Source organism: Mauremys reevesii, linkage group 26 (assembly GCF_016161935.1).
Source record: "Mauremys reevesii isolate NIE-2019 linkage group 26, ASM1616193v1, whole genome shotgun sequence".
In the NCBI taxonomy this organism is placed as follows: Eukaryota; Metazoa; Chordata; order Testudines; family Geoemydidae; genus Mauremys; species Mauremys reevesii.
The window spans coordinates 13,494,312-13,514,532 of NC_052648.1; the positions used below are offsets into that span (position 1 = coordinate 13,494,312).

At 49.9% G+C, this 20,221-nt stretch overlaps 1 protein-coding gene across 1 annotated transcript in view; it reads right to left on the reverse strand.

Annotated features, from left to right (window-relative positions):
* The window catches only part of LOC120391721 (excitatory amino acid transporter 5-like), an 84,739-nt gene that overhangs the window by 31,464 nt on the left and 33,054 nt on the right, over positions 1–20,221 (reverse strand). The window contains exons 3-5 of the mRNA XM_039515741.1: positions 7,735–7,947; positions 3,539–3,581; positions 1,290–1,512 (exon numbers count right to left, since the gene is read on the reverse strand). Coding sequence (XP_039371675.1) covers positions 1,290–1,512; positions 3,539–3,581; positions 7,735–7,947 — 479 coding nt within the window. The remainder of the gene's footprint in view (positions 1–1,289; positions 1,513–3,538; positions 3,582–7,734; positions 7,948–20,221) is intronic.

Sequence of the window (20,221 nt, forward strand, 5' to 3'; positions counted from 1 at the left end):
ACCACATCACCTCTATCCCTTAAAGTCTCTTAATTGGCTTTCTGTCCCTTACCACAGTAGTTCTCAACCAGGGGTACGTGTACCCCTACGGGTGTGCAGAGCTCTTCCAGGGGGTAATCAACTCATCTAGATATTTGCCTAGTTTTACAACAGGCGACATAAAAAGCCCCAGTGATGTCAGTAGAAACTACAATTTCATACAGTGACTTGTTTATATTGCTTTATATACTACACACTGACATGCAAGTACCCAATATTTATATTCCAATTGATTTATTTTAGAATTATATGGTAAATGAGGAAGTCAGCACTTTGTCAGTAAGAGTGTGGCTGTGACACTTTTTTGTATTTTTATGTGTGATTTTGTAAGCAAGTAGTTTTTAAGTGAGGTGAAATTTGGGGTACGCAAGACAAATCAGCCTCCTGAAAGGGGCACGGTGGTCTGGAAAGGTTGAGAGCCGCTGCCTTGCCACATCAAGTTCCCTCCCCTTCAGAGCCCTACCTAGCCTTGCCCCCCACTTACATCTCTGATCTCAGGTCCTCCTGTTCTGGTCTCTCCTTACTCCTCCACTCATCTGCTTGTCACTTTCAGCTTCATCTTTGACCACTTCGTCCCTGGTGCTTGGAACAATCTCCAATTTCCTGCTGCCAGCAACTCATCTTTCCTTCCTCACCTCCCCCACTTAAAACCCAGAATCTTTCCTTTCTTGTTCACCCAGCATTTCGCCTCAATTTCCCTTCCCTCATTGGCTGTCCTACGATGGCTTGGCTCTGCGAGGTTACAGACACAGAAGAGAAACACTCCCTGCCTTGAACAGTTCACAAAGTGCTGTGTAAATTCTAGAGCGTTAGAAGTAGCCTGTAATGATTTCTGATAACTGTGTTTACTTATGACCTAACTTTTCCAAATGTAGCCTGTCACCCCTTTTTAATGAGCTTTAACGATATGAAAAGTTTGGATGATTAGTGACAAGCTGTGTTACCTAGAAGAGCCCCAAAATGTTACAAAATTATTTTAAAACACTTAATAAAGAGCCTATTTTCAGTCATCATTGTTCATATTAATAGAACTAATAAAATAATAAAGAAAATAATTAATAATTTATCACAAAATGCATCTTGCACTGGGAATACACGGGGAGGAAACCCTGCCTTGTTACATACGAACACAGAGGTTTAAATCAATGCAACCTTAGCTATGGAGCTGCTATGATACCGTCATAATTAAATGCCTCCCAGTAATGCTTGATCAGTGGGTAGCATGAAATCTGACTGTATTTGGCAAGTACCTATTGTAGCAGAGAAGATGACAATCCCCAAGACATTCATTTCATTGCTGGTCCCAGGCAGGGTCCGGTAGGTCATTTCTGGAGACGGGGTGATCTCAAGAAGCACAGGCCTTTGGATTTCGGGATTTTCATCGTCAGGTGCAAAGTAAATGAAGTTGAGAGGTTTCCCTGGGATCTTTGGAAAGCCTGAAGATTTCACCACTGGGACGAGAACTGTTCGATACTGTAACAATTAAATGAAATGAAATTAAAAGCGAACGGCCTCCTAGCAAAGGACAGGCTTGTGCTCACTCCCATTGACTGGTGCCAGTTCAAGCCCAAAATCTGCAAGGGGGAGGCTTGTTCTGCATGCGGGAGAGTGATACGAAGATCAGCTGCTACTACCACTGAAAATAAAAGAGACCAGCTGTGAGCTAAGCAAGAAACCAGGCTGGGGAAGTGGTTTTGTTCCCTTCAGATCACAGCCCAAGCACCCCGGTATGCAGTGTACAGGATGCACTTGAAGGTACATGCACAGCTCACTTACCTGCGTGACAGGCAGGGTAACATGTGGCCTGTTTTGGCTGGGACAGTCCATTTTAAGCCCTGTCCCTGGTGTCCCAATTTTATTTTATTTTTTGGCAAAACTGGGCGTTTGTCCCATTTGCTCTTGCCAACTGATCGTCAGCGAAAGCAAACAGGACAAATGCCCAGTTTTGCAAAACAAATGGGGCTTGCCCCTGGTGGGGCCTGGAGGAACGTTTGGGGGGAATGAGGGGCTGTGCCAGCCTCACCCGGAGGGGCTCGGGCAGACACCTGGGGCCCAGGCCAGCCCTGCGTGTGGGGGGCTTCCCCTAAAGCTCTGCATGATGGGCAGCTTGGGCTGTGCTGACAACTGCCCCCAGCTAGGAGGGGTCGGCCTTGCTGTGCAATCACCAGTCCTGCGTTTCCTGCGGCTCCCTCGCATTTCTCTCACTTGCCTTTGTGCTTCCCTCTCTTTTTTTCCTTTCCTCTCTCATTGACCCTGTGATCTTTTCCCCTGACTTTTTCAGTCTGTTTCTTGCTCTATCCCCCTTTTCTCGGTTGTGGAACAGTTGTTCTCTTTTCCCCCTCTCATGTTCCACATTCCAATCGCCCTGGGCTCTCCCCACCGTCACCGTCTCTCATGTGCTTTCTTCTGCCTCATACCCCCAAAACCACACTCCCCCCCCCAATTACTGCCTCCCAGGGAAGATCCAGCAAACACAAACCACAGGTGCACATTCACCTGGAATAGGCTGGTACCTGCCACAGGCTCCCTCTGCCCAACCCACATGGTCCTTGTTACAGAGCCTCCACCCTGCAAAGTCCACACGTGCCATTCTGCCTCCCCTCCCCCTCCCAGACTCTCTCCCATCCCCCTCCCCACCACACATGCAGCCTCCTTCCCCTAGGCCTCCCCCCTGCACCCACAGAGTGGCTCATTCTCCCTCCCCCCTCCAGTCCCCATCCATCCTCCCTCTCAGGCCTCCTCACCCTTCTCCCCAGGCTCTGTTGTTGTTCATCCCAAGCTCATTCTCTCTTTCCCACCGGCCAGCTTCTCCTCCCAGCTCTCGACCCTTCCTGCCCCTCTACCTCCTGCTGATTCCCCACCCCCACCCCAACATGCCCCTCGGGGGGGGGGTGAGGCTGGACAGGAGGCAGACGCTCTGCTGTTCGCCCTTTCCCCGCAGGCTCTGCCGTCCGGTACCAACAGGAGCTTGGGCCAGAGAAAAAGTGAACGGCTCGGTCCAGAGCAGCATTAATGGCCAGATTTCCAAAGGAGCCGAGCCCCGGGGTCTTCGGGAAATCTGGCCCTAGGCTCGTTCTAGTGGGGAGCAGAAGAACCTTTTCATTTTTAACTCCCCAGGTGTATGGAGGCTGAGTCTGGGGAGGACAGGACATATCACCAGCAAGGGAATCCCCCTCCCTCCAACCGTGCAGCCTCCCAGCCAGGAGGGCTCTAAGCCTGGCCAGGACATATGTGCAGCCCCAGCACACATGGCTGGGTTGAAGCTTCCAACCCTGCGCCACGAGACGGGATCCACCCTTGCGACGAGCCACAGTCACTGAGGGTGCGTATGGAAGGGGGGACGCTTCTTCCTGGGCAGGTTCCTATGGTGAAAGGTGCTAATCACTGATATTGAGAGAGCCATCCAAGCCCACCGGGCTGCCCATGTGACCCGTCCCCTGTTCTCATTGTTCTCAGGAGCCGAGAGGTGACTTAGGAGCTCGGGATCAAGGGAACTCACCTGCTGGAATGAAGCCTCAATCAGGTTAGAAGGAAACATATTTCTGTAAGAGACGAATGAGACAGGAATGAATTGGCCTCATGAGTTTGAAAAGAAAGTGGAGATCCTCTTTGTAGGATTAACATTCAGAGAATTAAGGTGAGTAAAGTACATTATGGCTCACGCTCCTTCAGTTCAACTGATTCTACTGCCCTCTTTCCAAGTTTAAATCAGGAGCGGAAATGGGATTGAAAAATCAAGTGATAACAAGGCCGCTGAGCCAATTATGTAAACCCAGAGGCTAATATTATATTTCTGAGAACCCATTTGTCATAGAATTAACTAGCTGTTTTAACAGGCTATTGGGCCAAATTTCTTTACCTAGGGAAAACTCCAGGTAAGATGGATGAGAGATTTACAGGAGTAGGGACTGAAGGATTTGGCCTACAGATGTGCTCACCATTGCAAATTCAGCAGGGGGAAGGCAGCAGTGGTATGAGTTTTGTGAAACTTCTCAAAAAATTGACTGCAAAATCCTTAACATCACATCCACCATAATCTCTCTACCGCCAAGAGGACAGCCATACAGTCCCTGAAATCTAACCACCAGATAGTCATCGAACCAGCAAAAGGGTCCTCAACCGTGGTCATTATGTTAATGAGGCCAACTGACAACTCTCTGACACCAACTACTATAAAGAACTCAAAAAAGAGCCTACACCACAATTCACCAAGGACATCATCAAATCCTTCCCCAAACAACTGGTGGTCTGGTGCCAGAATTGGAATGTGCATGCCATCTATCGCTCCTCCACAGCCAGGGAAGCCCATTTGTGTAAAGCCATCTACAATGTCACACACGTTGCCCACAGTCATGGTCTTTCAGAGCAGGATGCGATTAATGGCCCTGCACACTTCCATCAATACAACTCCAACAGTCAACTTTCCTGCTCTGAACTGGTTAGTGACCGATGGGTAGCAGTCTGGAGTAGCCAGCTTCCACAGTGCAATCGCCACGCGCTTCTCCAGTGACAGGGCAGCTCTCATTCTCATGTTCTTGTGCTGCAGAGCTGGGGTGAGCTCATCACACAGTCCATGAATGTGGCTTTCCTCATCCGAAAGTTCTGCAGCCACTGCTCGTCATCCCAGACGTGCATGACGATCTGATCCCATCACTCAGTGCTTGTTTCCCAAGCCCACTGTGCCCAGCACTTCCGTGAATGCCACAAGCAATCTCGTGTCGTAGCTACTACACGTGGTGAGATCAATGTCACACTCCTCTTGCCTTTGTAGTTTAAGGAATAAATCCACTGCCACTCGTGACGTGTTAGTCAGAGCGAGCAGCATATTGGTCAACAGTGGGGATCCATTCCTGCAAACCGAAGAAGCAGAGCGTGCAGTACTCAAACCTTTGAAAGATGGCGCCAAATGCGGACAGAAGCACAGGGACTGCTGGGATGGGAAACAATGCATCACGGGGCATTGGGACAGGACCCAGGATGCCCCGTGACCCACTCCGTCTTTCCACAACTTTTAGCGGCAGAAGAGGAAGAGACGCTCTGTGGAATAGCTGCCCAGAGTGCACCACTCCGAATACCACTGCAAGTGCGGCAAGTGTGAACATGCTATTGCGCAGGCAGCTGACAGTGTGAACACACAACAGCGGTTTTCCTTTGGTGCTCTCTGAGTGGTGCTGTTACTCCCGGCGCTTTAATTCTGCCAGTGTAGACATACCCTTATTGTTTATTACACCTCAACCCCGATATAACGCTGTCCTCGGGAGCCATAAGATATTACTGTGTTATAGGTGAAACCACGTTATATCGAACTTGCTTTGATCCACCGGAGCGCACAGCCCAGAGCGCTGCTTTACTGCGTTATATCCAAATTTGTGTTATATCAGGTCGTGTTATATTGGGGTACAGGTGTACTACAATCTATAACCCATGAACCCTGTCTTTTTGTCCTCTGACTGCAGAGGTGTTAACGGGCCACTCTACCTTGAATGGTCCCTTCAATATGTATTAACTGCTTATGCTAAACAATCTGTTCCCCCTGGCATTTTGCTGCCAGTGAGTTCCTTTCCCAGACCAGAAGAGGAGCTCGGCGTGGCTCAAAAGCTTCTCTCGATCTCTCACCACCAGAAGTTGATTCAATAAAAGATATTCCCTCACCCACCGAGTCTCTCTAATATCCTGGGCTACAGCTACATGGCACAAACTATTTCTCTACGTTTCAGAATTAACTGAGCTCCTTTCATGTCGCTGGCTGGCTGTTCACTCCCGCCAAAGCCTGGCTGCCCGAGACAAGCCACTCAGAGCCCTGGCTCGAGGCCTGCAGCCGGCTGGCTGACGGGGGAGAGGAGAAGGAAGATGGTGGCCAGGGTGCCCAAGACCCAGTATGACCACTGGGGTCTCTCTCAGGAGAGGGAGGGCAGCTGACTCAGTGCATGCATGTGCGGGAGACGATGAGTTGATGGGGGGTGTTGTGGGGGAAGGGAAGAATTCACTGACTTTGTTGGGGCTCACTCTGAGGGCAGAGCCCACTCCTGCTGCGTTCATCGCAGGGCCCCCTGCCCGGAGGGAGTAAGGAGAAAGCAGATGGCTGGGTCTGAGGGAGGGACTTCTCAGTGGCAGCTGGGGAAGTGCAGATCCCTCTCACTTCGTTGACCGTAGACAGCTGGGGGGGATCCACGAAAGGCCGTAGGTTTTGCAATACCGAGTGTCGCAGCACCCAACTTTTGGGCACCTAGAAAATCACAGGCACAACACTGGGCTCCACAAAGCCTGAGTTAGGTGCCCCGGTTCCTACATGATGAATGGGAGGGAGGTGGCCCAGAGTCACAGGGTCTGGGCAATGCCCCAGCCTGGACCCAGTCCCTTGGACCCACACATCTCTGCAGGGGCAGCAGGTGGTGACGGCCACCTTAACTTTTAGCCCAGTACTTGCAGCGCTCACCTGGGATGTGGGATGTCCAGCTCCCTCCCCCCCACCCGTCACCAAGAAGGGAACCAGGATCCAGAGGTGGATTACAGATGTGTAGGGCCCTGGGCCAGAGCAAGTGGGGGCCCCCTCCCCGTGCTCCTGCTGGGGAAATGGGGTCAGGGTGCGGGGGCTTCCCCTGATCCCTGGCAGGAGCAGGTCAGGGCACAGGGGTGCCCATTTTTCCAGAGCCCCCCACTTGGCCGGGGCCCTGTTGGCCAATCCGCCACCACCAGGATCTGAACACCAGACTAGAGCGCCTCTCTTGCACTCCCCCTATCTTCCCCCACCAACCCAATAACTAAGTGTTTATCCACAGTGGACTGGCTATGGGGCTAGAGAGACTGGAAATGACTCTGTGGCCTGGTGGTTCGGGCCCCAAGGTGGAAGACCCTGGGGGTCCAGTCCCCTTCCTCCAGTCACTCTTTCGTGATTGATCCACAGTGGAACGGCTTCAGGGACCCCACCTCACAACATCCCCAGCTCAGTGGGCAGCACGCTCTTCTCAGAGGTGGGAGGCCCCTTTTCAAATTCCTTCACTCCCCTGGCAGAGAGGGGGATTGAACCTGGGGTTGCCACACCCCAAGCGAGTGTGCTAACCACTGGGCTAAAGTTTATAAGGTGGGTGGGTACCATTGCCACCACCTCCTCCTCCAGCCAGATTTTGAATGGGACCAGATCCAGTAGACCTGCTCAGAGGCCACATACAGATCGGGCTCTGCACACAACTTAGGGAGCTGAATACCTGTCTTCCCCCATTCATGGCTTGTTCTGGGGCTTAGGGCAGGAGACAGGTGTCTGGAAGCCTAGAGAGAGGCAGCAGCATGTACGCCCCACAGTCTAAAATTTGGGTGTCTACTGTCTAGGGAACTTTCACCGCAGAAAGTGAGGTGCTGAGGGAGTTGAGGTGCCTACAGGGTTAAGCAGCAGCTGAGCAGGAGTTCTGGGGATCGTTATGGTGCCGCACAGAGGGGTTTAGGCACCTAAGTTGCTGCATGGATTGCAGTCAGAGTCAGTTGTCGTGTGAACAAGTGCACTCTGGGGAAGTGCCTGGAATTGTACCCACTTACTCCAGGGCTGAATTTGGCCAATTTCTTCTTAAATGTTCTTGGAGACATTGATCTTGTTAAAAGCTCATGTGAACTCATTTACAGTGCGAAGAACTTGGCTGTAAATAATAAAACAGGGCCCGTATTTATAAAACCAGGGCTATTCCGGAAGCTGCTGGCGAGTACCTGATTAAATCCAGTAAGGCGTCTGCAGAGCTCAGCACCACTTTGCCCACGGTATACTCCTCCTTTTGGGCAGCAGCACCTGGATGAATGTTGATCACAAGCACAATCCCAACAGTCACAGCCATGAATGTCGTCCAAAGATAATAGGTGAGTGTGATCAACCCCATCTTCCCGCAGGCCTTGGAGTCCATGGTGGCCAGGCCAGACATCAGGCTGAAAGAGAAAAGAACACGTTCAGCGAATCTCACAACTGAACGGCACAAGACATGTCTCTGGCAGAGACCGCCCGAGTCACCAGCTCCATGTGGTGCTTGCCCCAGCAGAGCCCACGCTGGCCATGAGATCGGCCGGGTGCTTGCCACCTGCCAAGGTCCTGAACTCCAATCTACTTAAGCTCATTGAGCTCAACCATCTGCTCAGTACACAGGGCTGGACAAGGAGCAAACAAGGTGTTAGCTTCCGTTATGACAGGAACGGAGAACGATGCTGAAAATAGCATCGTGTCAGCCATTATATCAGTCACTGGGAGTCTTCCACCTGGGATTCCATGTCCAACGCTGGTCACGCCATTTGAAATAGGCAACAAAAATGGTTAGAACCTGGAGAGACTTCATATGAGGCCTCAAAGACAAGAAAAATAAGCAGTGACATGACAGAGGGTTAGATAAAGTAATCCAGGAGTTCCTATTTACCCTCTCAGATTCTCCAGCCTGTGTTATGCAGGAAGTCAGACTAGTTGATCATAATGGTCCATGACTCATAAATGAGACGTCAGTGAAACTGAAACACAACAAATTTTAAGTGGATTTAAAAAATCCTGTAGAACTAATTGGCACAAGATATGCCAAGAATTCAGTAGGATTAAAAAGAAGGGATTTGACATTTAATGAATCACAGGCGCCGACTCCCTGGGTGCTCTGGGGCTGGAGCACGCACGGAAACACCCACTAGCAGCCCCCTCCAATCAGCTCCTCCCTCTCCCGCCAGCACCTCCTGCCTGCCAGCAGGCCCCATCCATCTGCTGCTCCCCCTCCCTCCCAGCACCTCCCATCCGCTGCAATCAGCTGTTCAGCTGTGTGCAGGAGGCACTGGGGAGGAGGGGGAGAAGCGAGAGTGGGGCACGTTCGGGGGCAGGGCTGGAGTGGGAAGAAATGGGGTGGGGGAGTGGTGGGGGCAGGAAGAGGTGAGGCAGCAGTGGAGTGGGGGTGGGACTTGGGGTGGAGCATCCCCCAGGAACACAGAAAGCCGGCACCTCTGTAATGAATAATGAGAACACCCACACTTACATGAGATAGGACAGAGCCTTACAGGTAAGTGAGCCTGTCTGCTTCAGGGCAGAATCCAAACTTCCCCCAAAGGCAGGTTAGTCCATAAATGTCACTTGGCAAGTTTTTTGTAATAGTTGGGCCTACAAATTTACCCTAATTGGGAGCTCAGCTGTGAGTGGAACTTCCTAGAATGTCACAATAATGGGTCACAATAAATCAGGGGTTCTCAAACGGGGGGTCGGGACCCCTCAGGGGGTCGTGAGGTTATTACATGGGGAAGGGTCGTGAGCTGTCAGCCTCCATCCCAAACCCTGCCATGCCTCCAGCATCTATAATGGTGTTCAATATATAAAAAAGTGTTTTTAATGTATAGGGGGGGGGGGTCGCACTCAGAGGCTTGCTGTGTGAAGGGGTCACCGGGACAAAAGTCTGAGCACCCCTGCAATAAATGTTAATGGAAAAAGGTGGGAAATGGAGTCCAAACGCAAAGGCTAGAATCCAAGGACTGTGTTAAAATCATGCCCGGTAAAGAAGAGCCGTGTGGGGCCAGAAAGCAATGGACCAAACTTGGTGTGTCAGAAATTAGGCCTAATCGGCGGACAGACTCCTGAAGGGCTGGGTTATCCTGCCCACCACTCCCTGCAGGGTCCTTAAAAGAAAAGACTTTGGGGGGGTGGAATCAGGACAACTGTTGGCTCAGAAGCAGGAGGCCGGGAAGGAGCACGCTTCTCCATCAAGGCTGCCATCGGAGGTGGCGCTAACCCATGGGAGGCCCAAGCAGGAACATTTTGGGGGCCCCTCTTACCTCTCATGCCACAAACCAAACCATATCCCCAGACCACACACACAGACACTTGTTAAAGAGTCCACGTTCAGTAAGATGGATGGAATCTGTGGGTAACACTCAATCGGGGGCCAAGACTGTATATTTTGCACCGCTGCTGTAAGCCTGTAAACCAAAAGGCAGCTAAAAGCAATAATCTGAGCAGCTGGTGCAAGTTTGCCAGGTCTCAGAGCAGCTGATCAGACCGTGGGTCATGCCCGTGTTTCTCCACCAGTAAGGATGCAAGTAAGAGAGAAGCTGCATTTTCTCTCAGAGCTGTTCTTTTCTCTCCCCTCGTGGGTTCAACTTGTCTTATTTTCTAGGAAATGGGATCGGACTTTAACAGTAGCAGCAGCAGCAGCAACAGCTCCAGCTCATCTCAGCTATTTTTTTCTCTCTCACGCGCCCCAAACCAGGAAAGTTATTACCCCTTTTAATCCATCTAAAAGGCTAGAGAGATAAGGTGGGTGAGGTGCACCTTGTCTCTTTGATATCCTGGAGCTGACACGGCTACAGCTACACTGCACACATCTCAGAGACTGCCAGGCACGGGGTTTTTTCCTTCTAAAAACTTGACAGTTAGGGGAAAGGAAGAAGAGATGCTGCTCAAAGCCTTACTTAATACTTTACGTTTTTAAGGCTTTAGCTGTTTTTCCTTCTTTTTCTCGATCTTTAATAAAAGGCCAGAGAGATTTTTGGTTGTGTGTTCCCTGGGACTAAGCCAGCTGAGGTCTCTGTACACAGAACCCCACACTTGGTTTAAAACTTAGCGCTGTACAGTGACAGGGTCAGGTGAGCATCTTTGACTGTCTGCGTCCATTTATTCCACTGAAATTAATACAACAGGTTTCTTGCACCTTCTTCTGAGGCGGCTGGTACTGCCCATCATCAGGAAGGGATCCGAGTCAGGAGGGAGCCCATTCCCTGGTCATTGGTGACTCGTGGGAGGGACACAAAGGGGACGACACGTGGCCTCCCCACGTGACTCCTCCCCACCCCACCCCCAGCTCGGGGCCCCTGCGCTCTTACCTGGGGGGGGGCGCTGTTCTCCCGCTGCGCTGGCTCCCCCCCGGCTCTTCCTGGCAGCCAGGCCCTGGAGCCACTCCCGGATGCTGCCCAGTGCAGCGCAGTGGCTGCCTGGGAGAGTGTCTGACTGCGGCTGCCTCCCTCCCAGGCTTGGCATACAGGACAGCGGCTGAGCGAGTCGGAGCTCCCCCCGGCCCCCCCAAGGCATGCTCAGAGTCAGCTCCTGTCCCCAGGGGGCAGCCTGCTGCTGCCACAGCCAGGTGCTCTCCCGGGCAGCCACTGCTCTGGCCCTGCCTCTTCCCTTCTGGCTCTGCCCCTGCCCCTGCCTCTCCCTGCCCAGGCTGGCTGCTGGGGCACCTGGGCCTCCGTGCACCTCCCCCGAGTAGCCCCTGTCAGAGCCAGTCTGGCATGTCCGTGTTCTGAGCTCTTCTTGGGTTTCAGGAAAACTGAATGTTTCTGAATTCTGCAAAAGCCTTTTTTGAGCTCTCCCAATGGGTTTGTTTTTACACGTCCAAACTCCTTGTACACTCAGGGCTGGTCTACACCGAACAGTTACATCTGCCTAGAGACGTTTCACACCCCTGAGAGACACTGTTAAACCAACTAACCCCCAGTGTAGACAGTGGTAGGTTGACAGATGAATTCTTCTAGCTACTGCCTCTCAGGGAGGTGGATGACCTACAATCTCATCGCTGTAGTAAGTGGCTACACTTACTGAAGCAGTACAGTGGTGTAGACAGAGCCTCAGGCCATGTCTACACGACCACTTATGTTGGCAAAACATCTGTCGCTCAGGGGCTGCCTGAAACAGTAGCTCAGAGCAGTGCACTGTTTCCTCTCATCTCAATGGGGCTTAATTCTGAAACCCAATTCCCCTCCCCTGCCTTCTGATGTGCCAAAAGCCCCAATTGCTCCCCACCTAGCTGCCAAAACCCACTGCTACCCCCTTAAGACCTGTGCAATGCAATTATGTGCCCTCAGTACAAACATCTGTGCCACATTAAAAACCTCAGATCCACATCTCAATGAGTGCCCTACCCACTGGGTGGTGGAGTTAGTTTTTTATGTTCTGATCCAATGGATATTACATTCTTTTTACGACGTGGAACAGCTCCACCAGGAGACATTAAGGAAGCATTACAGAGACTGACTATAACCAGTTGATTGGACCTAGGTTCAAGTCTCAGCTCTGAATCAGGAAATTTTCTCTGGTTTTTGTCATGAACAATTTCAAAAGGTCTTGTTGTGTTCATTCTGCATCAAAACCTCACATTTCTGGTGAAATGTAATTCTTGTTTTCCAACCAGCCCTGTTCATTTCCAGACATTCTAACATTTGGGTATTTTAAAAAGATGATGATTTTTTGGAAAATAAGCATACGCTTGGTTTTTGGTACTAGCCGAGCTCCATTCAAACACACTTTCAAACTTTCCTCATCTTTAACTGAGTTTTGGCTTCCAAAAGTAGCTTAAATGTATCCGCTGGTGCATATATGCTATTACTTTAAAAAAAATTGTTAAAAGAACAGTATGATTGCTAAGTCCAAGCACTCAAAAGTTAGGAAATACCAGAATTATGGTTTCCTGTGTAGCCTTAATTCTGTCCCCTTGTGTCTATGAATTATGAGGAGTTTTTAATTACATGATCACATACTACAGGGGTAGGCAACCTATGGCATGTGCGCCGAAGGCAGCAGACAAGCTGATTTTCAGTGGCACTCACACTGCGCAGGTCCAGTCCACGGGGTTCTGCATTTTAATTTAATTTTAAATGAAGTTTCTTAAACATTTTAAAAACCTTATTTACTTTACATACAATAGTTCAGTTATATATTATAGACTTATAAAAAGAGACCTTCTAAAAACGTTAAAATGTATTACTGGCACGCGGAACCTTAAATTAGAGTGAATAAATGAAAACTCGGCACAGCACTTCTGAAAGGTGGCCGACCCCTGACATACTATTTCCCCTACTATTTTAGCAGCAAGCCTGGAGCAAACTCTACTAAGGAAACCACAGATGGGAAAACAGCGATTTTGGTAGTTTATAACCTGACCAAATCTGGGTAGATTTTTCATGGGAAGAGCAAAAGGCCCCAAGACCGACTCTCTGTCTAATTTCAAGCTCCTGATATAAACATGGAGACATCAGTTCTCTTAAAAAAATAGTCAGAACAAAATATTTATAATGGAAAATGATACGGAACCTAAATACAGGAGTCACTGCCGTTCCAACAATGACCATTCAGGACCCCATCCCAGAGGCTGCTGAGGACCGAAGGTAGAGTTGTGCAAACTAAGTGCTAGCACCGAATTTGTTTGCTGTGTGCCTGTGCAGAGAGCATTCCTCCCAAGGGCAGAAACGTGTGAATGATGCTCAGCAGTATAAATGAATCTCTACCCGTCCACTGTGAGGGGGGCAGAGGTGGAGACCAGGCTTGGTCAGGGCCCAGTACAATCAAAGGGGGCGCATTACATCAGTGTTGACCTTTGACCACTGACCTGATCTTTAAAGGGGCTATTTGGAATTAAAGCAGAGTTTAAATGCCACAATGCTTAATATGAGCATTTAAAGCTGTAACAAAAGTAGGTGGCCACTTTAATATACATTAATGTTTTGGACAGGCTTTGCGATAAGTTTGGTTAAGTCTTAGCAAAGTCTAGCAGTTAAGCAATGAGAGTTAGCGTGAGAATCTCACTAAGGTTATAGGGATTTCTGCAACATGGATCTCGTGATAAACAAGCAAATCACAAAGAACAGTTTATGTTTGCAAACAATTTTCTCAGGGATTCTTAGGCAAATGTACCCGAGAGGGCTAACCACATTCATGTGTTGGAAACTTATTGACACAAATAGCTTGGGGCAATGATCGGAAACCCAATTATGGTTTGACAGAGTCATACGTGGACAGGAGGCTGGAAATAAATTTCAATATGGTCCCCAGACGTGCAGGTAGGGCGACCAGATAGCAACTGTGAAAAAACAGGACAGAGGGTGGGGGGTAATAGGCACCTATATAAGAAAAAGTCCCCAAAACCAGGACTGTCCCTATAAAAACAGGACATCTGGTCACCCTGTGTGTGAGTGTACGGAAAAAAGGGGCTAAAATAAGATATATGCCCACCCTTTAGTTGGGCTCATTGGAATAATAAGCAGGCGGAAGCCCAAATGTCATTTCCACTTGTGAAGATCAGCACTTACTTTTTCTCCTGCCTTTGCTGCTACCAGTCACTATGAGGTTGTAAGTACGTCAGCTCTGGGAATTGTTCTGGCCTAGACAAGCCATAAGATTGAAAGCACACGCTATTGGGAGGGGTCGGGGGGGAGTAGTGGGTCATTTTGTGATATTTGTCTTGCTCTCTCTTACTTCTCTATTATTTCAATTATACTTGTTTCACAGGGCCGCCCAGAGGATTCAGGGGGCCTGGGGCAAAGCAATTTCGGGGGTCCCTTCCATAAAAAAAAGTTGCAATGCTATAGAATGGGGGCCCCTGCGGGACCCGAGTCCTGGGGCAAATTGCCCCACTTGCTCCCCCCTCTGGGTGGCCCTGCTCGTCTGAATGAAATAAAACTCAAAGGCTCAATGTGTGCTCCACCAATCTCATTTCCTATAATAAACGTACATAGCTGCCTGAGTAAAGGAACACTTATTAGTGACTGGTACAATTTACACTCTAAATTAATCAAAGGCTACGTAGAGACAGAGAGCAACTCCTTCAAAAGCAGAAGCAGTATTGCTGACTCGCATGATATTTGCTGCCTTTCTTACAGCTCCAGTGGCTGGAATCATGTCATTACCTGATCATCTCAGTTTTCATTATAAAAGAAAAGTAAAATTCTAGCCCTTGTTTAGAGAAAAGCTAAAAAATGTGAATTTATGAAATCCAGAACCAGAAGACAAATAAAATTAATTAATTAGTAACTTGGATGTTTGGAGTTGAAGACGTTTTGAATTTTTTTCCCAGAGTCTGGGAAGTTTCACCCTAAAGAGTGAAAATTTCAGAAAGATAGGAGCTACCGGAAATAGGGGGTAAGAAGGGAAACTCGCTTTAAGTATGGGATTCACTGTTCCGCCTTAGATAAATATCCACCTTGTACGGTCACTTTGGATGGCTGTGTGGATATACGACAAAAGCAGCACATGGAAATCATGTAGACGAACAGTACTAACTGGAACCAAAGATTAGAGAGAATCCTCCAAGGCTGTAGTATATCTTACATACACAGGGGTTTTCAATTCAAGTAAAAAGCGAAATCTTGCAATGATTCCATTTCTATCTGTCATGCGTCATTAATGTTTGCAGTGGTGGTGTAGCTGTGTTGGTCCCAGGATATTAGAGAGATCAGGTGGGTGAGGTAATATCTTTTATTGGACCAACAGCTGTTGGTGAGAGAGAGAAGCTTTAGGATTTATGCAGAGCTGTTCTTCAGGTCTGGGAAGCCTGCTCAGAGTGGCCCAGCTAAATACAAGATGGAACAGAATGTTTAGCATAAGCAGTTAGCAAATATTTCAAGGGACCATTCAAGGTGAAATGGCCCAATAACACCTCTCCAGTGACCCGGGGTGAAGGAAAGGTGGGGAAGGCTACTTGGAGGAGGGTGGGGATTGTTAGTGGGTTACAGATTGTTGTAATAAGCCATAAATCCAATGTATCTATTCAGTCCATGATTTTTAGGGTCTAACCAAGTTATGAATTTAAGCTTCCTGGCTCGTCTTTTGAAGTTGCTGGCCAGGTTTCCTTTCAGGATGAGGACTGAGTGTGATAGAGTAGATCACGCACATGTGGAGTGATCGCTTTGTGAAAAGTGTTCACCCACAGCTGATATGGTCTTTTATCATCTTCCTATGTGAGTTCATTTGAAAGCATAATGGTTATCTGGTTTCACCCACACTGCTGTTATTGGGGCATTCAGTGCACTGGATGAGGTGCACCATGTGTGGTGACAAGCCCATGGATCTGGAAAGGTGTGTTGGGGTGGGGGTGTTCATCATCATAGCAGTGGAGATATGGCTGCAGGTTTTGCATCTGTTGTTCCAGCAGGGTCAGGTGCTGCTTTGAGTTTGTGTGCCCTGGTCTGTGGGGAGCTTGTCAGGGAGACCCATCACATCTGCCATAGCACTCTTACTGAAGGAATTACTTAGAAACCATCTTGAAAGGACTCTCCACACAAAGGGCCAGCTTCCTTCAGGACACACTAATTTCCTCCACAAACTCTGAAACCGCAAAGAATCCTGTGGCACCTTATAGACTAACAGATGTTTTGCAGCATGAGCTTTCGTGGGTGAATACCCACTTCTTCGGATGCAAGCAGTGGCTACCCCTCTGATACCTGAACTCTGAAACATTAACCACCTTCCTCTCAACACTATCCTTGCCACCAGGGATGTCACTTCCCCATACACCAACACTCCTCACAATGACAGCATAGCTGCTTGCCTCAAATATCTACAAGACAATGGACAACACGCAGCTATCCACCCCAAACACATCGCCAAACTCATCCATTTCATCCTCACCCATTACAATTTTACATTCAACAACAAACACTTTGTCCAAACCATGGGAACAGCCACGGGTACTAAGATGACTGCCCAGTATGCCAGCTTCTTCATGGGCCACATAGAGGAAGAATTTCTAGACAAATGGCATACCTGAGATAAGTCAGTGACATCCTCTGGACAGACAACTTAGGCTGCTTGGCAGCTGGGGGGTGCTACAGCGCTGGGAGCTACAGGTGGCTTGCTGGAGTGTGGCCCCAGCAGCGGTGTGGCACACTGCACAGTGCTTCAGTGCGTGTACAGCAGCAGCCCGCTGCAGGGCTGTATTGTGCGGTGGCAGTGTGGCAGCTGGCCCACAGGAAGGAAGCATGCTGGCGCGGGAAGGGCTGGGAAGTGTGGGAAGCATTCGTGCGGTATTCACTTCCCCAGTGTTGCAGCGCTTGGTGCATCCATTCCATTCAGAGGCAGCTTTGGCTCGCTGTATCAGGTTGTCTTGTTGTTTCTGTGCTCTGTTTTGTGGTCGCTGAGTGGTGGTGCGATTTCTGCTGCAGCTGCTTCCTGAGCTGCTGAGGAGTGCCCTGTGGTCCAGCGCACAGGTCTTTCCTTTCAGCCTTTGAGCTTCTTCTCAAAGTGACGGTGACATCGCAGATCTTCTTGTCTATCGAGTGCCCGCGATGTGATGCCCGTGCTTGAAAGTGCTTGCAGCCTCAGCGAAATGTTGGTGCACCGCTGGCTCAAAAAGCGTGGGCGGAGGTGGGCAGCACCAAGTGATGGGCTCATGGGGATGGCAGTCTGGGATGACGTTGACTTGCTGCCCACCATTGAGCTGTGGACAAGGGTGGCTGAGTGGACGCTGACGGTGGAAAAAACCACCGGAGATTGGGGAGCTGGAGGGCGGCTGAAGGCTGCAGGGTCGGCAATTGGCTGCAAGAGCTTGGAAGCAGGCAGAGCTACGGGTCGGTTGTGGGAAAGGGTTTTGAAGATGAGTGTGGGAAAAGTTTTGATGCAGATTTGTTTCTGGAAGCAAAGCAGGATCCTGCTAAGCGTGACCTGGGTTGGGCTGGGGTGTTGGGTGTGGGTTTGGGTGGGGGCATCCTGCCAGACGCATCCTGATGCTGGATATTGCGTGGATGGTCTATTTCTGGCCGGTGATGGCTGCCACCTGGCAGGTTTCTATCATGAAGGCATCCTTCTCTATGGTTCATTGTGGTTTACCTGGGCTGGCCGGCACACATTGACATTTGTGCTGGGTATTGGAACAGTGCATTGTAACAGATGGCCTGATGGGTGGCTTTCTGCAGAGCAGGCGATCACAGTAGGCCCCACACAGGAAGATCAAGGCAGGGAACAGGTGATCCTTGCACAAGATGCAGCTTGGACCACCCCAGACAGGATGCTGGCAGGACAAGGAACCACAGTGCTGCAGGACTTGGAACACTACAGGCTGAGCTGACAGGAGCATTGGAGTAGCTGTTATGACAGCCTAAAAGCCGCTGGGGATGTGTGTGATGGGCTGAGCAGATTTGGGGATGGACTGAGCTTGCTTAAAATATGCTAATATGTGTGGGGTGGAAGCTGTTGTTGTGTGGAGGGGTGGGAAGGGGTTCAAGTGAGGCATGGCTGGTGAGGCATGAACCAGAGAGCTGAAATAAGACAGCCAGATGAGCAGCTTAGAGGAGAGTTCCAGTGCCAGGAGGGAAGAGGAGAAGGCAGGGAGAGGGAGAGAGGATGAGCCTGCCTTATGTTTGGAACAGGAGTAGGATGGGAGGATGTTGCTGAATTAAAAGCCAATATTAATGATAATAATAATAATAATTATAATACCTCTTTCTTACTGATTTGCTTATCTTTCACTATCTGCTATAATTATAATGTCTGTTTTTTAAAAAAATTGTTATTTTTCAGAAAAAAAAAAAAAAAAATGAAAGACAGACAGACACAGACACACATTAACACCAGAAACAGACAGTGGGGGGGGTGTGAACTGTACACAACAGAGTCACAACATGTCATATGTCCTGTTTGGAGGGAATTGTTCCTGCATCCTGGGTGGCAGGGTGCATATGTGGCATGGTGATGGGGGGAGGGGGTGGGGGGGGGTGGGGGGTGGGTGCAGGGGTTGGCTGCTGGTGGTGGAGTTGTTGGCTGGGGGAGGGTGGGGGCTGGTGGCATTGGGGGTGGGGGGTTTGAAGGTGGTTTGGGGGGGGCTGGTGGGCACAAGGCGGAGGCGGGTGGGGGTGGGGGGTGCTGTGCTTCTGCTGCTGCTAGCAACAAGGACTGCAGGGAGTCTGCTTGGCGCTCCCTTAGCTGCTTCTCTTGGCCATCCTTGCTTTCCTGCAGCTCCTTGCTTTTCTCTCTCGCCACTCTCTTTCTCCTTTCCTTTCTTTCTCTTTCTTTTTCGCTCTCCTTCTCTTCTTGTCTCGAGCACTCTGTTTTCTTTTTTCTTTCAGCATGTTCTCTTTTTTCTTTTTTTTCTTTTTGCTCTTGTTTGAAGCCTCCTGTGATTGAGAACATCTGGGCAGTCCAGTAGTCAACAACATCTGTAGAAACACAGAAATGACAACATTATCCGGGCAGCATTACTATCACTCTTCATGAACATTTCCCACACGCACTGAGTTCTTCTAGCATTCTTTTTTCCCAGACATGAACACACTTATGAAGCCACGAAATGTGGGTGAGGTGGGAGCTTATGCTGAGGGGAGGGAGGGGGCTTGAGTGGGAGGGGTGAGCTAAGGGGGTGGAGGAGGTTGAGAGAAGTTGAGAGTGAGGAGGTGCTTGGTGGGTGATCTTATCTCTCATCTCTCCAAGAAGATCTTTCCTGCTCAAGTGATCCCTCTCTTCACAAACAGTTTCCCCAAGAGGGTCTCTCACTTGGAATAACAGGATTTAGATGTGGATGTGAGCAATGCCCTGGAACAGCAGCGACCCTCCAAGCAGAGTGGGTCCCGTGGCCACTGGCAGCAGACTGGCACACCTGCAGGGCGCACTGGGACCACTGACACAGCAGAGTACTATGGCTCTGCATGCCCAACTGGAGCGCCTCTTGATAGATTTGCTGATGAATGAGATGCAGATTACCCACATGATGAAGCATGATAGTCATGAGAGGCGGGCATGCATGCACCCAGCCATGCAGCCCATTCCAGCATGATTCCCCCACCCAAATAACTCAAGCCCCAGAAAACCGCAAAACCCGCTCCTCTTCCTGCACTTCCTTCCTGCTGGCTCTGCTGCTAACTGCTGGCTGCTGCTGGCTGCTGCTCTCTGCTCCTTCTGGCTGCTCTGCTCCAGTCTCTTCCATCTTCCCCCCAGGAGAGCTTCCCTCCCCTCCTCCCTCGCCTCCCTCCTCCTCTCCTCCCCAGCTCCTCCTCCTGCTCTCTCCTCTCCTCCCCTCCTCCTATTGGGGGTCTGTCCCCCCAGTGGGTATCCCATGCATATCCCTGGCATCTGGCAGGTCGTGGGGTCGGCGATCCGGAGCGGTGCCCTCGCGGGCTTTGTAATAGGCGCTCGCGGGGCTTTGCTAACTGCTCCGTGCATTGCATTGTGGCCCATGGCCCCCCCCCCATCCAGCATGGCCCCTCCAATATGCTCATATATATACTCTCCCCGGATATCTGCTCAGCTGCCTGAACTGACCCCTCACTGATGAACTGATGCCTGAACCCTGATGAGATGTGCTCCACCACCGTTTCTGCTGCATGCTGGGTGGGTGGGTGTCCTGTAACTCTGACTGAACTTGCACTCCACACCTGGCTGCAGCAAACAGGATTTTTAAATTTTTAATTTTTTTAAGGAGGGAAAGGGTAAAGGGGGAGACCTAGAGTGAAGAGCAGTAGTGCAAAGTGTGCAGCTGAAGGGCTGCTGAAG